Here is a 12,755-nt window from a genome sequence, read left to right as displayed (position 1 = left end):
GTTCCAATGGGAACAAGAATTGGTACAGGAATGTGAAACTTGGGTTTAAGAGAAGAATTGTGTGACATGAAGATTGTTTCAAAATAGTGATTACTAACAAAGGACAATTTGTTAAAGAGTGGGGTTATCACAAGCAAAGCGAGCCTTTGTGTGGGGCAGTGGAGACAAGTGTGCACTTTTTTGAGATAAGTGTGCACTTGTTTTTTATTGTCCTACATTTTCCAAAATGATGGGAATATATATTGGAGCTAGTTAAGTGATAAGATTAAAGGATTCGGAATTGCACAATGATGTTGGAATCCACTGGCCACTGGTATATGTATTGGATTTGGAACGTCGAGATGAAGGTAGTTGGTGGGGTGCAGAGATGGGAGCTGAATTGGCTGATATGAATTAAAACGTGAGACATGAAGGAGGCTGGTAGTACAGTGTTTGCAGAGGAGTTAAGTACATGAGAATGATAGCAAGAATTGGGATATATTTTATAAGAACAAAAGGCATTAAACTGGTAGTGGTAGTAGTGGTGTAATTCTTGTATGAGCTTGAGTAGAAAAGGAGTTAACTGATATGATTATTAGTTTTTGTTAGTTTTAGACATTATTGTACATATTCTGTAGGCATCACGTGAGCCTAAATGTTGTGATTAAAATATTTGGCTTATTAAAACAAAAAAGTATATTTGGCTATCATACAGTATTGTACTTTCTCAGTGTGAGTGAAACAAAGCAAGGTCTGCAAAATCATGAAAATTTGCGAAGGGTAAGAATATATTTTCACTCTCCAACAAACTAGCAATATACAAACGAAACAAGAGAGAATTTCATAACGGCTCATGCGTGTAACTGTTAAACAATTTTCACTTCAATTTCCAATTGGCCTCCTACCAATACTATTAAGAACTTAACTTTACTTATTTGGTCAGAAATGTAACACTAATCACAACTATACAACCTCCCACTAAAAAGAAGCTCTAAGCTGCTCTACTTATACTTACATCTTTACCACTTTCCCGACTATCAAAAGATATAATCTCCTCCTTTGACAGTCCAAATTCATCAATCAGTTTACCACTCTTCTAGCTGTCACTAATAGAGTAAACCTCCTCCTCGGACAGTTCAAATTCGTCAATCATTTTAAAGTAAGCATTTTGTTTCTTGATATAATCTTGCACCGCGGGATCCTTGTACACATTCACTAAAGATGGTTCGGCACGCTGCTTCTGAAAATTCAGCAAAGATGCATCAAATAATTGCAAAATATCCAGTGTAACATGAATCAACTTATAATTAGGAAACAAATAAGTATGCAAATGGCGGAAAAGGTGCATATGAAGCTAAAAAGTATCAGGAAGTGACTCATTCAACTTCCAGGTAACAATTATTTAGAGAATATACAACACTCGAGAGTAAAGACGGAGAATTTGGCATGCCAACAATACATGTAGAACCGTAACAATAGAGTTATGTACCTTTCTACAAGGGACTGAGGATGCGTTGGCCTTGGGTGGATTTGCACTTTTCTCTCTGTATTTTGAAGAACAAACAATAGCCCATGGTTAATATTCAACATCAAGACCAGAAACAATTGTACATATGTGGAGTTGAGTGATACATCTAAACGATTAATTACTAGTGCACTACGAAGAATAATCATTATGCTGCGCATTTTATCATATCAGAGAGGGATGATTACCTAGTATTACAGACCCTCGAAGCTGACTTGCTTTTATCCTTCCTTTTAATGTTATTGCTATTTGCAGGTTCGTTCAATCTATCCATGGGAGTGATGCTTGAAGGAATGTCCACTTTATCCCTTCTTTTATCCTTCCTTTTATCATTCTTTTTAATAGGCAAACTACCTGCAGGAGAGTTCGATTCATTTTCTTTCTTCTTCCTTTTATTTGAAGAATTCCTTAGACCGTATACTATAGAAATAGGTCCAGAAGCTTCAAGATCAACAGTCCCTGAAGTAAAAGAACAAAAAGCATAAATTATCCTTTCCTTTATCCTTCCTTTTATCATTCTTTTTGATAGGCACACTACCTGCAGGAGAGTCCGATTCATTTTCTTTCTTCTTCCTTTTATTTGAAGAATTCCTTAGACCGTATACTATAGAAATAGGTCCAGAAGCTTCAAGATCAACAGTCCCTGAAGTAAAAGAACAAAAAGCATAAATTATCCTTTCCTTTATCCTTCCTTTTATCATTCTTTTTAATAGGCACACTACCTGCAGGAGAGTCCGATTCATTTTCTTTCTTCTTCCTTTTATTTGAAGAATTCCTTAGACCGTATGCTATAGAAATAGGTCCAGAAGCTTCAAGATCAACAGTCCCTGAAGTAAAAGAACAAAAAGCATAAATTTAACGAGATTTTATTTATAAAAAACAAATGTGGTGCAAAGGTATCATTAGAGTTAGAACATCACAACAACGTTGGTACCCCTCACCCTAAGAATCATCTGCAGCACTGCAAACTTATTAAATAATTAAAATCAAAAGCTTGAGGGGGACTAGGACAACAATATTTAAAGCGGAAACTGGGAAGGGAAACCCTATTCCTGAAAATTCCTGTTGATTAAATTAATACCACTAATCATATCAAGTAACTATAGCCAGGCTATTAAAAGAAATTGTGAAAACGCGACATCTATAGCAACAACATTGCGATTGAAGCTAAGCTGCATGGTTGCAATGTATTTGACCATGAATCTTCACACTATCAAAAACAACAATTTCATACCAAGGGCATGTTTATATGAACAGCTCAATTAAGTGCTTATCCGACCCGTAAGCACTTATCATCATATATATTGTGTCCATAAGTTTCTACAGATCACTGTGTCAATTGCTTAAGCAAACAGATAAGCCCGAATCCGTTTTCCATAAGTAAATCCAAACACTTCCCATCTCTAAAGCATTTTTAATCCACAAAAATCATAAATTGAACAAATTAACACAGTATGAAAAATAAGTAATTAATACCACTAATCATATCAAGCAACTATAGCCAAGTGTTCAAAAAATGGTTCAAAGGCGACTTCTAGGCTTTCTATCTATCTGCAAGACTGCAACCACAACCAGATTGCAATTGAGACAACATTGTATTAAACCATGAATCTCCACAACATCAAGAACAACTACTTCAAATTAGGCCCATTTAGATGGAACACCAAAATTAAGTGCTTATGTATAAGCACTATTTCTATACTCGAAGAAAACATTGTCAAACTGGGTTTTTCATATAAACTGTTTTCATAAACTATCCTGAAAAAAGCTTTATCCAAATTAGGTTAAAAATCAGTTTATGACATGTCAATCCAAACACAGCCCTTATCTATAACATTTTTTCACCCACATATCATAATCTACTGCTCTAAACACATGTGTGCATTTTAGAGAAACAGAAACTAAAATTAACCCCAATTTGTAAAATAAACACCAAAAAAAATATCATTCAGATTGGAAATGAAATTAAAATTGAAAAAACACTTTTCAGTTTTCACAAATCGAATATTTAAAATGCAAACATACCGTGACGAGTCCGGGTATTGGGAAAAGGCGTTGAAAGAAAATCTGGCGCATCAGAGCTAGGGTTTGAGGCATCATCGAGATTCTCGGTAGTAGTGGTGAATTTGGTTGTATGTTGTTTTTTGCAGTGTATTGTAGGTTCGTTCCATATATCCATGGGCATGCTATTTGAAGCAATGTCCACTCGCTTCCCTTTATCCTCCCTTTGATTAGACGCCCTACTAGAAGCAATGTCCACCCCCTTCCCCTTTGAATAGGTGTACCATCTATCCACGGGTATTCTACTTGAAAGAGTGTCCACTTCCTTCCTTTGAATGACAGATTCATTCTCTTTCTCCTTCCTAGAAGCTTCAAGATCAACAGTCCCTGAAGTAAAAGAACAAAAAGCATAAATTTAACAAGATTTTATTTATAAAGAACAAATGCTTCTTGAATGAAAGCTTATCCAAATTAGGTTAAAAATCAGCTTATGACCCACAAATCATAATATACTGCTCTTAACACATGTCTACGTTTTAGATAAACAGAAACTAAAATTAACCATAACTTTCAAAATAAATACCAAAAAAATAAATTTTTCAAATTCAATTCAAATTGGAAATGAAATTAAAATTGAAAAAAAACACTTCTTAGCAAAGGTATACAACTCGAGAGTTTACCTCAACTCATTTTACTTAGGTAAACTCGTACGAGTCGTACAAGTTTGACTATATGTAAGCTAATATAATATTGTAAATATGTCAACGGTGCAAAATATGACTTAAATATAAAGGCAAAGTATACCCAATCACTATAATAAAGCCTTATGCTCAAGTCAACTTAGCAACAAAATACAAAATTAACTCGCAAAATCATAAGCTTCATAAGTGCTATTTCTATACTCAAAGAAAATAGTCAAACTGGGTTTTTCATATAAATTATAATCTGTCTTCATAAACTATCCGGAAAAAAGCTTATCCAAATTAGGTTATAAAAATCAGCTTATGACATGCCAATCCAAACACGACCCTTTTATATAACATTTTTTCGCCCACATAATACATTTCATAATCTACTGCTCTAAAAACATGTGTGCATTTTAGATAAACAGAAACTAAAATTAACCCTAATTTGCAAAATAAACACCAAAAAAAAAATTCATTCCGATTGGAAATGAAATTTAAATTGAATAAACACTTTTCATTTTCACCAGTCAAATATTTAAAATTCCAACATACCGTGACGAGGCCGGGTATCGGAAAAAGGCGTTGAAAGAAAATCCGGTGCAGTAGAGCTACGGTTTGAGGCAACATCAAGATTCTCGGTAGTAGAGGTGAATTTGGTTGTAGGTTGTGTTTTACAGGGTATTGTAGGTTCGTTCGATATATCCTTGGATGTGCTACTTGAAGCAATATCCACTCCCTTCCCCTTTAAAAAGGTTTTCCATCTATCCTCGGGTGTTCTACTTGAAGGAGTTTCTACTTCCTTCCTTTGAATGACCGATTCTTTGTCTTTCTCTTTCTCTTTCTCTTTCTCTTTCTCTTTCCTTTTATTTGAAGGATTCCTTATACTGTGTACTATAGAAATAGGCTTAGAAGCTTCACCATCAACAGTCCCTGAAGTAAAAGAACAAAAGGCATAAATTTAACAAGATTTTATTTATGAAAAATAAATGCTTCTTGAATGAAAGCTTATCCAAATTAAGTTAAAAATCAGCTTATGATTATGACATGTCAATCCAAACACAACCCTTTTCTATAACTTTTTCACCCACAAATCATAATCTACTGCTCTAAAAACATGTGTGCAATTTAGATAAACAGAAACTAAAATTAACCCTAATTTCCAAAATAAATACCACAAAACAAAAAACAAATCAATCAAATTCAAATTCAAATTGGAAATGAAATTAAAATTGAAAAAACACTAATCAGTTTTCACCAATCGAACAGTTAATAATATTCAACGTACCGCGACGAGAGCGGGTATTGGGCGAAGGCGTTGAATGAAACTCCGGTGCAACAGAGCTACGGTTTGAAGCAACATCGAGATTCGCGGTAGTAGAGCTAGGTTTGAGTTTTTTGAATGCAGAAGAAAACGAAGGTTTAGGTTTGGTTGATTTTGGGGGAACGGATGAGAAAGTGTTGGTGCGATCGGAAAGTGGGTTTCTTTGTCCGAGTTTTCGTCGTTTTCGTTCAGATTCCATTGTTAGGGTTTGGAATAATTAGGGTTTAGTAAAATTAGGGCTTTGTTTTGGATTGGAGTTGAAATTGAATAGAGTTTGATTATGATGAAGAAATGGAAGAATTTTATAAGAGTGTGTGGAAGATGCAAGATTGCTGGAGAAGCTTTTGGTTCTGTTTGGTTTTTTTTTTTTTTGGTTCAAAAAGTAGCGGCAATCTAGTTTTCAGTTAAACCAGAGCGTCTGTGTGTTTATTTTTTTTTTTTTTGTTGAAAATTGAAGTACTAATTAATTAGTACGTATTTTTCAAAAAAAAAACAAAATAATAATAATTGATACAAAAAAATTTAATGAAGAAAGTAATATAAAAAATTATGGGTTTAAATACGCATTTGGCTCCTCTATTTTCAAAAAAATTAAAATTTTAGCCTTCTTATTTTAAAAATCCACCGCCTTAGTTTTTTTTTGAAACAAAAAAAATGTTTTTTTAGAGGAGCAAAAATATGTTTAATAAGTATTTTTTTTAAAAAAATATCCAATATGTATCGACACTTCATAAATAAATAGTTTACATGAAAAATAGACATGGGATCAAAAATCTAAAAAAAGAATTAAATGGCAAGACCAAATTTTCAAAGCGAAAATATTATTTTAACAACACAAAGTTGTCAGACAACTGTGTATCTTATTTTCCATCTACCTTAAAACATATTGTATGCATACAACGACTATTTTAGATTGTTCATATATCACAACTCTTTTTAAAATAGGTATATCAAAAAAAAAATTAGAAAAGTGTAAGAGAGTGGAAATCAATGATCATACTATATATAAAAGTTGCCCCAAGCTAGAATTTTCGCCCTAATTAAACCTAAACCCTAGCGAATAAAATTCCTGTTTTAACCTGACCTAAACCTTAATTACGAAACAACTATAGTAACAAAAGAATATATAAAAGTTGCCCTAAGCTAGAATTTTCGCCCTAATTAAACCTAAACCCTAGCGAATAAAATTCCTGTTTTAACCCTGACCTAAACCTTAATTACGAAACAACTATAGTAACAAAAGAAGAGAAAAAAAAGCCAAACAACTGAACGTGCGCTCAACAAGCGTCTTTCTCTTCCCTGGAAACAATCACTCTGACCTAACCCCCTCTCTCTATTTTCTCTCACACCCATTCTCTGAATACCATCATCTCCCTCTGCCACCGGAATCTAGCGGACCTCCGTCGTATCCGCACCATCACCTGTGGCCATTTCATCTCTGCAGCAGCCGTATCACCACCATCACTAACTCTGGTCATTTCATCTTCGCCGCCGCCGTATCTGATTCTGACCCATCTTCTTGCTCATATCAGAATCTCCGTTTCTCTCTCATTTTCGCTCTGAGCAACTTTCGCAGTCCTTCAGATGGATTAACCATTCTCAACCATCCTTCACCATTAGCGATTTCACATTCTCCCCCCAACCTTTTGATTCTCCTCAATCACTGAGTCCAAAAGGTTCGATTTTGAATCCTTCCTATACAGAAACACAAAAACGCTGATCATTTTCGATTGTTGATTCAAAAAAGGTTTGATTTCTTCTCATCCAAATCTCATCGATTTCATCTAAATTTTATAATTTTATATGTTTTGTTCATGGCTTAAAGATCAAACGTCGACTAAGCTTGGAATGAATTTATATGTTCTGTTCATCATTTTAAAAAATAGTAATTCTTCTACCCCACACCTAGCACTCTAATATCATGGGTCGATTCAAAAAAGGTTTGATTTCTTCTCATCCAAATCTCATCGATTTCATCTAAATTTTATAATTTTATATGTTTTGTTCATGGTTTAAAGATCAAACGTCGACTAAGCTTGGAATGAATTTATATGTTCTGTTCATCATTTAAAAAAATAGTAATTCTTCTACCCCACACCTAGCACTCTAATATCATGGGTCAAACTTCAGCTGGTGACACTTAATTGTTTTGATTTTTTTTTTTTGAAATTTGTTGATTGTTGTAGGTTCGGTGAGATTGAAATGATTCGGCCGTCATCTTCAAAAACTGTGCTATATTCTCATAAAACTAACGAGAATGTAATTGTGACGGTTCAATTTTTGTCTTTGAAGTAAGTGATTTGTGCTTTGTTATGGTAGTTTATGTTTATTTGATTGAGGTGTCGTGTATTATGTGTTTGACAGTCCAAGGGAAATTCACATGGCTAGGAGATTGCTTAGTATGCAGATGGAGATATTGTAGTGTGTAATGAGTATAATCCGTCTATTGGTTATGCTACAGTAAAAATATGCCAAACTCATTTTGTTAATAGGTTTTTTGTTGTTTAAATTTGTTCATTTGGTATTTACATTGAAGCATTGAGTGCTTTTGTTTTGAGATTTAATGTTTTGGTTTGATCGATGCAGGGTCTCAGTAGTATGAAGTAAATGTAAAGGTCTTTGATAGTTGCTTATATGGAGAAATTGTGTATCCAGATTAGAAATCTTCATGACTATTGAATTAGGTAGGAAATATCAAAACTCTAATTTCTCGAGCAAATTAAAATTATTTCATGCTTACTTTTGATATTGTGGATTGACAAAAATTAAAGTGATTGATGTAACTTGAATATTTTGATGATTTGCTGCTGTACTTTGAGAGTCAAAGGAAATTAAAAGCATGACAAATACAATTTTTTGATTTAACATAACGGTTTAAATTTTGATTTTGATTTGATTTGCAAGGAGTTAAGTTAAACTGTGTTAATTGAAATTGTTGGTCAGATTTCTTGAACGGCGAAGTGGAGGAATCGAAGACAGTGGCAGAGGGTGATTATTCAATCGATAAAAGCAATTAGTGATTTTTAAAAATTCACCGGAAGGTGATTGTCATGACCACTTATGATCTAGATAGGTATTTTTCATAATATTCATTGGTTGGATTGGATGTATCAGTCTCTCTATCTCATCTAATTATGTTTCTGATTTTTTTTTCTCCCTATTTTTTCTTCACTTTTGCAGGTTTTCCTTTTTGGTAGGATTGTGTTTATTGAGGAATGCATAGCTTGACTGTAATAATGATGTAGAACAAGAGGATCCATCAACTATTGGTATTTGAGAAAGCTTTAAATTTGACGGAAGCAAGAAGACTAGATGGATAAGTAACTCTCTCAATAGTTAGGTGCAAGATTTAATGAATCAATTTTGGTTAACACAAACTCAAAACAACCATTGATACAACCTCTTTGTTATTAAAATCTAGAGATCTTTAGGCCGTTTTACCAATTTTTATGTCCCTCTCTTTCATTTCATCAAGCACCCAATTTCAAGCCTCTATCCCCAATTTCTTTCAACCGCCAAATCAATTGCCACCTCTCGAGCTTAAAAATTGAGTTATAGGTATGAATATAGTGTTTTTTTCCTGTTTCTCTTGCAGAATTTTAATTTTATTTTGATATGTATGCTAACATGGTAACTTTGTAAAGGTTGTGTAATTTTTTTGACATTTTATAACAAGGTAACTTTGGCTAGGTTTAAGAGAATGATATAAATGAGGTTATGACTATATTACTATTGGAAGGAAGAATGAAGTCAGTGTGGAATAAATTATTTAGAACTTCATTTATCAAACCAGATGATAACAAAAGCACTCTGGAAATTATGTTGTTCAGCTTTAATTACTTTCCCTTTAAAATGTTTGAAGGAATGCCTCATTGGATTTCATTTTCACCACTCATACTTTCTTTTGGGTTACAAATGTGTGTTTCAGTTAAGCCTTGAAAGTCTCTGTTTTTTGCCTTGACATTATTTTGCTAAGAACTTCTTTAACTTAATAACCCTTTTTTTCCTCCTTTGCAGGATTGTTGTCATTCTTGGTTGCCATTAGATTAGTCACTAGGATTATGCATATTAGCTGTGGGTTTATTATGCTTCTAAAGCATGTGGTTCTCTATTAAATCTTGAACTTCTTTTATGTCAGGTAATAATTTGTCTTACTCATTGGTTCTATCAAATTGGATTCAAAATTTGAGCTTTCCTTTGGCAAGAAATGGAGCTAACTATACATATGTCTATAGAATTTATAACTTTTGAATAATTGCTTTTGACTTTTCAAAATGAATGATTGTTTAGTCTGTTATCTTTATATTTTTATTAATGTCTTGATTAAGGCTCATACTTATGGCCGCGAACTTGATACATTGTTGACATATTTGTTTCTTATTTGCATATTCTGTATGAATGATGCCTATGAAAAATTGCAAAATCAATTATTTGAACATTTAGGGCAATGTGTGACTATGTCAGATGACTTCATATGGAACTACAATTTAGTAACTCAACGTATCAATGATTGGAATAAGTTCTTTGTGTCCATTAAATAAATTTGTTCAAATTCTAGGATAGAGCAAGATGTGTTCAAACTGATGCCTAATTAATTAACAGACATATATTTTCATCTTAATTATGGACAATTAAGTTGTGATAGTTGGCCTTTCTGTGGTGGTGCAGGTCACTATATTGGTGTATATGTATCTTCTATATCTGTTTCTTATTTGCTAATAAACGTTTTTTTAATTAAAGTATTTGATATCAAATTGTGCATCACCATCATACTCAGGTGGAACATCATATTTTCTAGAGATGATAACATATTGCATTGATTTTATTTTTTTTATATTGCATTGATTAAAGTCATACTCTTTGTAGCAATTTTTTTTTAGAGAGGTGGCTGATTTTTTACTCTGTAGTATTTGATTGTCTTTAGATCTCTCTAATGTCGCGAATGTATATACACGGGTCTATTGTAGCTATTTGAGATAATCAATGGTGTATCTAATTAGATAGACCGGACTACTACCTGCTGAAAATTCTCAGTTTCTCAGATTTATTTTAGATATTTCTTGATAGTTTAATGAACAAATGAGTTGTAGCCAATGATTATTGTCTTTAAATTTCTCAATGAACGACTAGATTTCATTATGATCTTGCAAAGCTATTTCCAACACTTATTTTTTTGTTGCAAGAATTACAAATTTATGTGATTTTTATTTTCTTATTAGTGCTATTTTGTGTGTAATTTACCACATTGTTTATGATTTGAATTTCTAACTATCTTTTTATATTGTAATAACTTATACGCTGGTACAATGTTTGTGGCCATAATAAGGTTCAATTTTGTATGAATACTCAAAAGTGCACATTAAGAGAGTTCTACTCAAAAGTGCACATTAAGAGAGTTCTACTCTTTTTTTGGAATTCGAGAATTTTCCTGGTAGTATATCTGTACTTTTTTCATTTGAGAGGTCTGCTACTAATGCTATGTCATGTTTTGCTAACTTGCTGCTGTAGAGTTTTTGGGCCATTTTTTCTGCGGTGTTGTTCTAATGCCTATTCAACTCACATTTTCTGGTCTCGGAAGATAATTTCGAAGCCCGTTTTGGTATGAGGCAGCTAGAGTTTGTGTTCTGCTGCAGTTGTTCTAATCCATATGTTATGTAAAAGCTACATGTTGTAATCTTTTCATGTCCTAATCCATATTTTCTGTAAAAGTGATAGTTGTTATCAAGAATATAGATTAAAAATGCAACATCTCATGTTCTATTGTATTATGAATGTCGTTTTTAACTTGCCAATTTATGTATGATAAAAAGTCTCACTGTGGGATACTTTGAATTTGCTGAGTTTGAAAGGAAATAGGGTGGACTTAGTTTAACTTCTTCACCTACTATTTTTTGTTCAATGTAGACAGCTTCCTATAGTTGTGTGTTATACAATGACCATTAACAAAATTTAAGGGCAATCACTAAATCAGGTTGGTATATACCTTCCACATCGTGTTCTCAAATGGTCAACTTTATGTATCAATATCAGGGGTTACCTCATGAAACGGTCTGAAAAATTTGCTAATAGATGAACATGGTGTTTGCATTGATAGTACTTCGAATGTAGTGTTTAAAGAAATTTTCCAAGATGTGTAGACACGAAAACCTCAATTACTATTGAATTTAAAGTTATGACATTTGAACATTAAGTTGAAAATATACGATGTATTTTTGCTTTTCTTTACTATATTTACATTGTATATGACCCGTGCGGCAGCACGGGTGAAAAGTCTAGTGTGAGTGAAAAAAACACTTTTCTCAGCGGCAAAACCAGTGTAAACCTCCTCTTGTTTATCCCTTTCCATGTTCCAACAAAACAGGTGCAAAGTCCACTTTATGAACGAACCCATGGGCCAAACATAAAACCCCACATTTCAGCATCAACCTCTCCCACTCTCTTCTATAAATACCCATCATTTTTCTATCATAGTTCATATATATCCATCTTTACCAGTTGAATACTCTAAAATCAAAGAGAGCAACACAAGAAAAATCCACATGGAGACAATTCAATCATGGGTTTCAAAACACAAGCTCGCAACAGTTGGTAAGTTGTAATACATCCTACATGTCGCACATTTTAAAGTTAGATGTAATTTTTTATGGTAAAATTTAAATGTACTAAACTGTTTACACCAAATAATTATAATTGGTGTTGAATTTGATTACAGGAGGACTATGGGCATCTGGAATTGGAGAAACGCTTCTAACATATTCACGTACAAGGTCTCCACTGAAGCCAAGTCTTAGGCTTATCCATGCTAGGTACATAAATGTTTGACTACATTATTTCTCCTCTGAGGTTGGTTCCAATTGAGGTTGCTTCCAATTTATAGTTATTGTCATTATTATCATATTTCATTTATATATGATTTTTTTTGTTAATATATGAAAGTTGATTAGGATACTAATTTTCCTTATTGGTTTACAGAATTCATGCTCAGGCGTTAACATTGGCAGCGTTGTCTAGTGTCGCGGTTTATCGCTATTATGAGAGTCATGTTATTCAGCCAAAACCACATGTGGAGACTCCTGCTCCAAATTTGGTCCAAATGGAAGAGTGGGAACTTCTTTGTCCTTTCTAAATTCAAAAGGGCGTGACTATGAGCGTGTAGTTCAGTTGGTGGAGACAATGTATTACAATATATAAACATTAGGGTTCGATCATTCTCCATTTATTTACCTTAAGATGTGAAATTAAA

General features: G+C 33.2%; 2 protein-coding genes and 2 long non-coding RNA genes across 6 annotated transcripts; 3 read left to right on the top strand and 1 right to left on the bottom strand.

Annotated features, from left to right (window-relative positions):
- Positions 1-749: 749 nt before the first annotated feature.
- Positions 750-5,918, bottom strand: LOC146924263 (uncharacterized). 2 transcript variants are annotated; one of them, XM_085709255.1, is made up of 8 exons: positions 5,477-5,918; positions 4,744-5,121; positions 3,530-3,892; positions 2,227-2,331; positions 2,043-2,147; positions 1,693-1,963; positions 1,469-1,523; positions 750-1,219 (listed from the first exon to the last, which is right to left on the bottom strand). In XM_085709255.1, exons 1-8 carry the CDS (start codon positions 5,709-5,711, stop codon positions 1,076-1,078), a joined length of 1,656 nt encoding a protein of 551 aa, XP_085565381.1. In that variant the 5' UTR covers positions 5,712-5,918; the 3' UTR covers positions 750-1,075. The 2 variants fall into 2 exon arrangements, with proteins under 2 accessions (XP_085565381.1, XP_085565382.1); XM_085709256.1 differs by lacking the exon at positions 2,227-2,331.
- Positions 5,919-6,964: 1,046 nt separating this feature from the next.
- Positions 6,965-7,968, top strand: LOC146924262 (uncharacterized). The gene is made up of 3 exons (XR_015010079.1): positions 6,965-7,259; positions 7,699-7,771; positions 7,877-7,968. It is a non-coding gene; the product is annotated as an uncharacterized LOC146924262 (long non-coding RNA).
- A 487-nt stretch (positions 7,969-8,455) lies between these two features.
- Positions 8,456-11,034, top strand: LOC146924261 (uncharacterized). Of its 2 annotated transcripts, XR_015010078.1 has the most exons (4): positions 8,456-8,585; positions 8,693-9,070; positions 9,530-9,650; positions 11,021-11,034. It is a non-coding gene; the product is annotated as an uncharacterized LOC146924261 (long non-coding RNA). The 2 variants fall into 2 exon arrangements; XR_015010077.1 differs by having other exon boundaries at positions 9,530-11,034.
- Positions 11,035-11,974: 940 nt separating this feature from the next.
- On the top strand, positions 11,975-12,755 carry LOC146924260 (uncharacterized). The gene is made up of 3 exons (XM_085709254.1): positions 11,975-12,100; positions 12,225-12,318; positions 12,485-12,755. The coding sequence occupies exons 1-3, from the start codon at positions 12,052-12,054 to the stop codon at positions 12,636-12,638; spliced, it is 297 nt and encodes a 98-aa protein (XP_085565380.1). The 5' UTR covers positions 11,975-12,051; the 3' UTR covers positions 12,639-12,755.

This window comes from Medicago sativa, chromosome 5 (genome assembly GCF_051527215.1).
Source record: "Medicago sativa cultivar Bolivia chromosome 5, Bolivia_mono, whole genome shotgun sequence".
NCBI lineage: Eukaryota > Viridiplantae > Streptophyta > Magnoliopsida > Fabales > Fabaceae > Medicago > Medicago sativa.
Note: the sequence above shows the minus strand (reverse complement) of the source record. Positions and strands in the feature narration are given on the sequence as shown.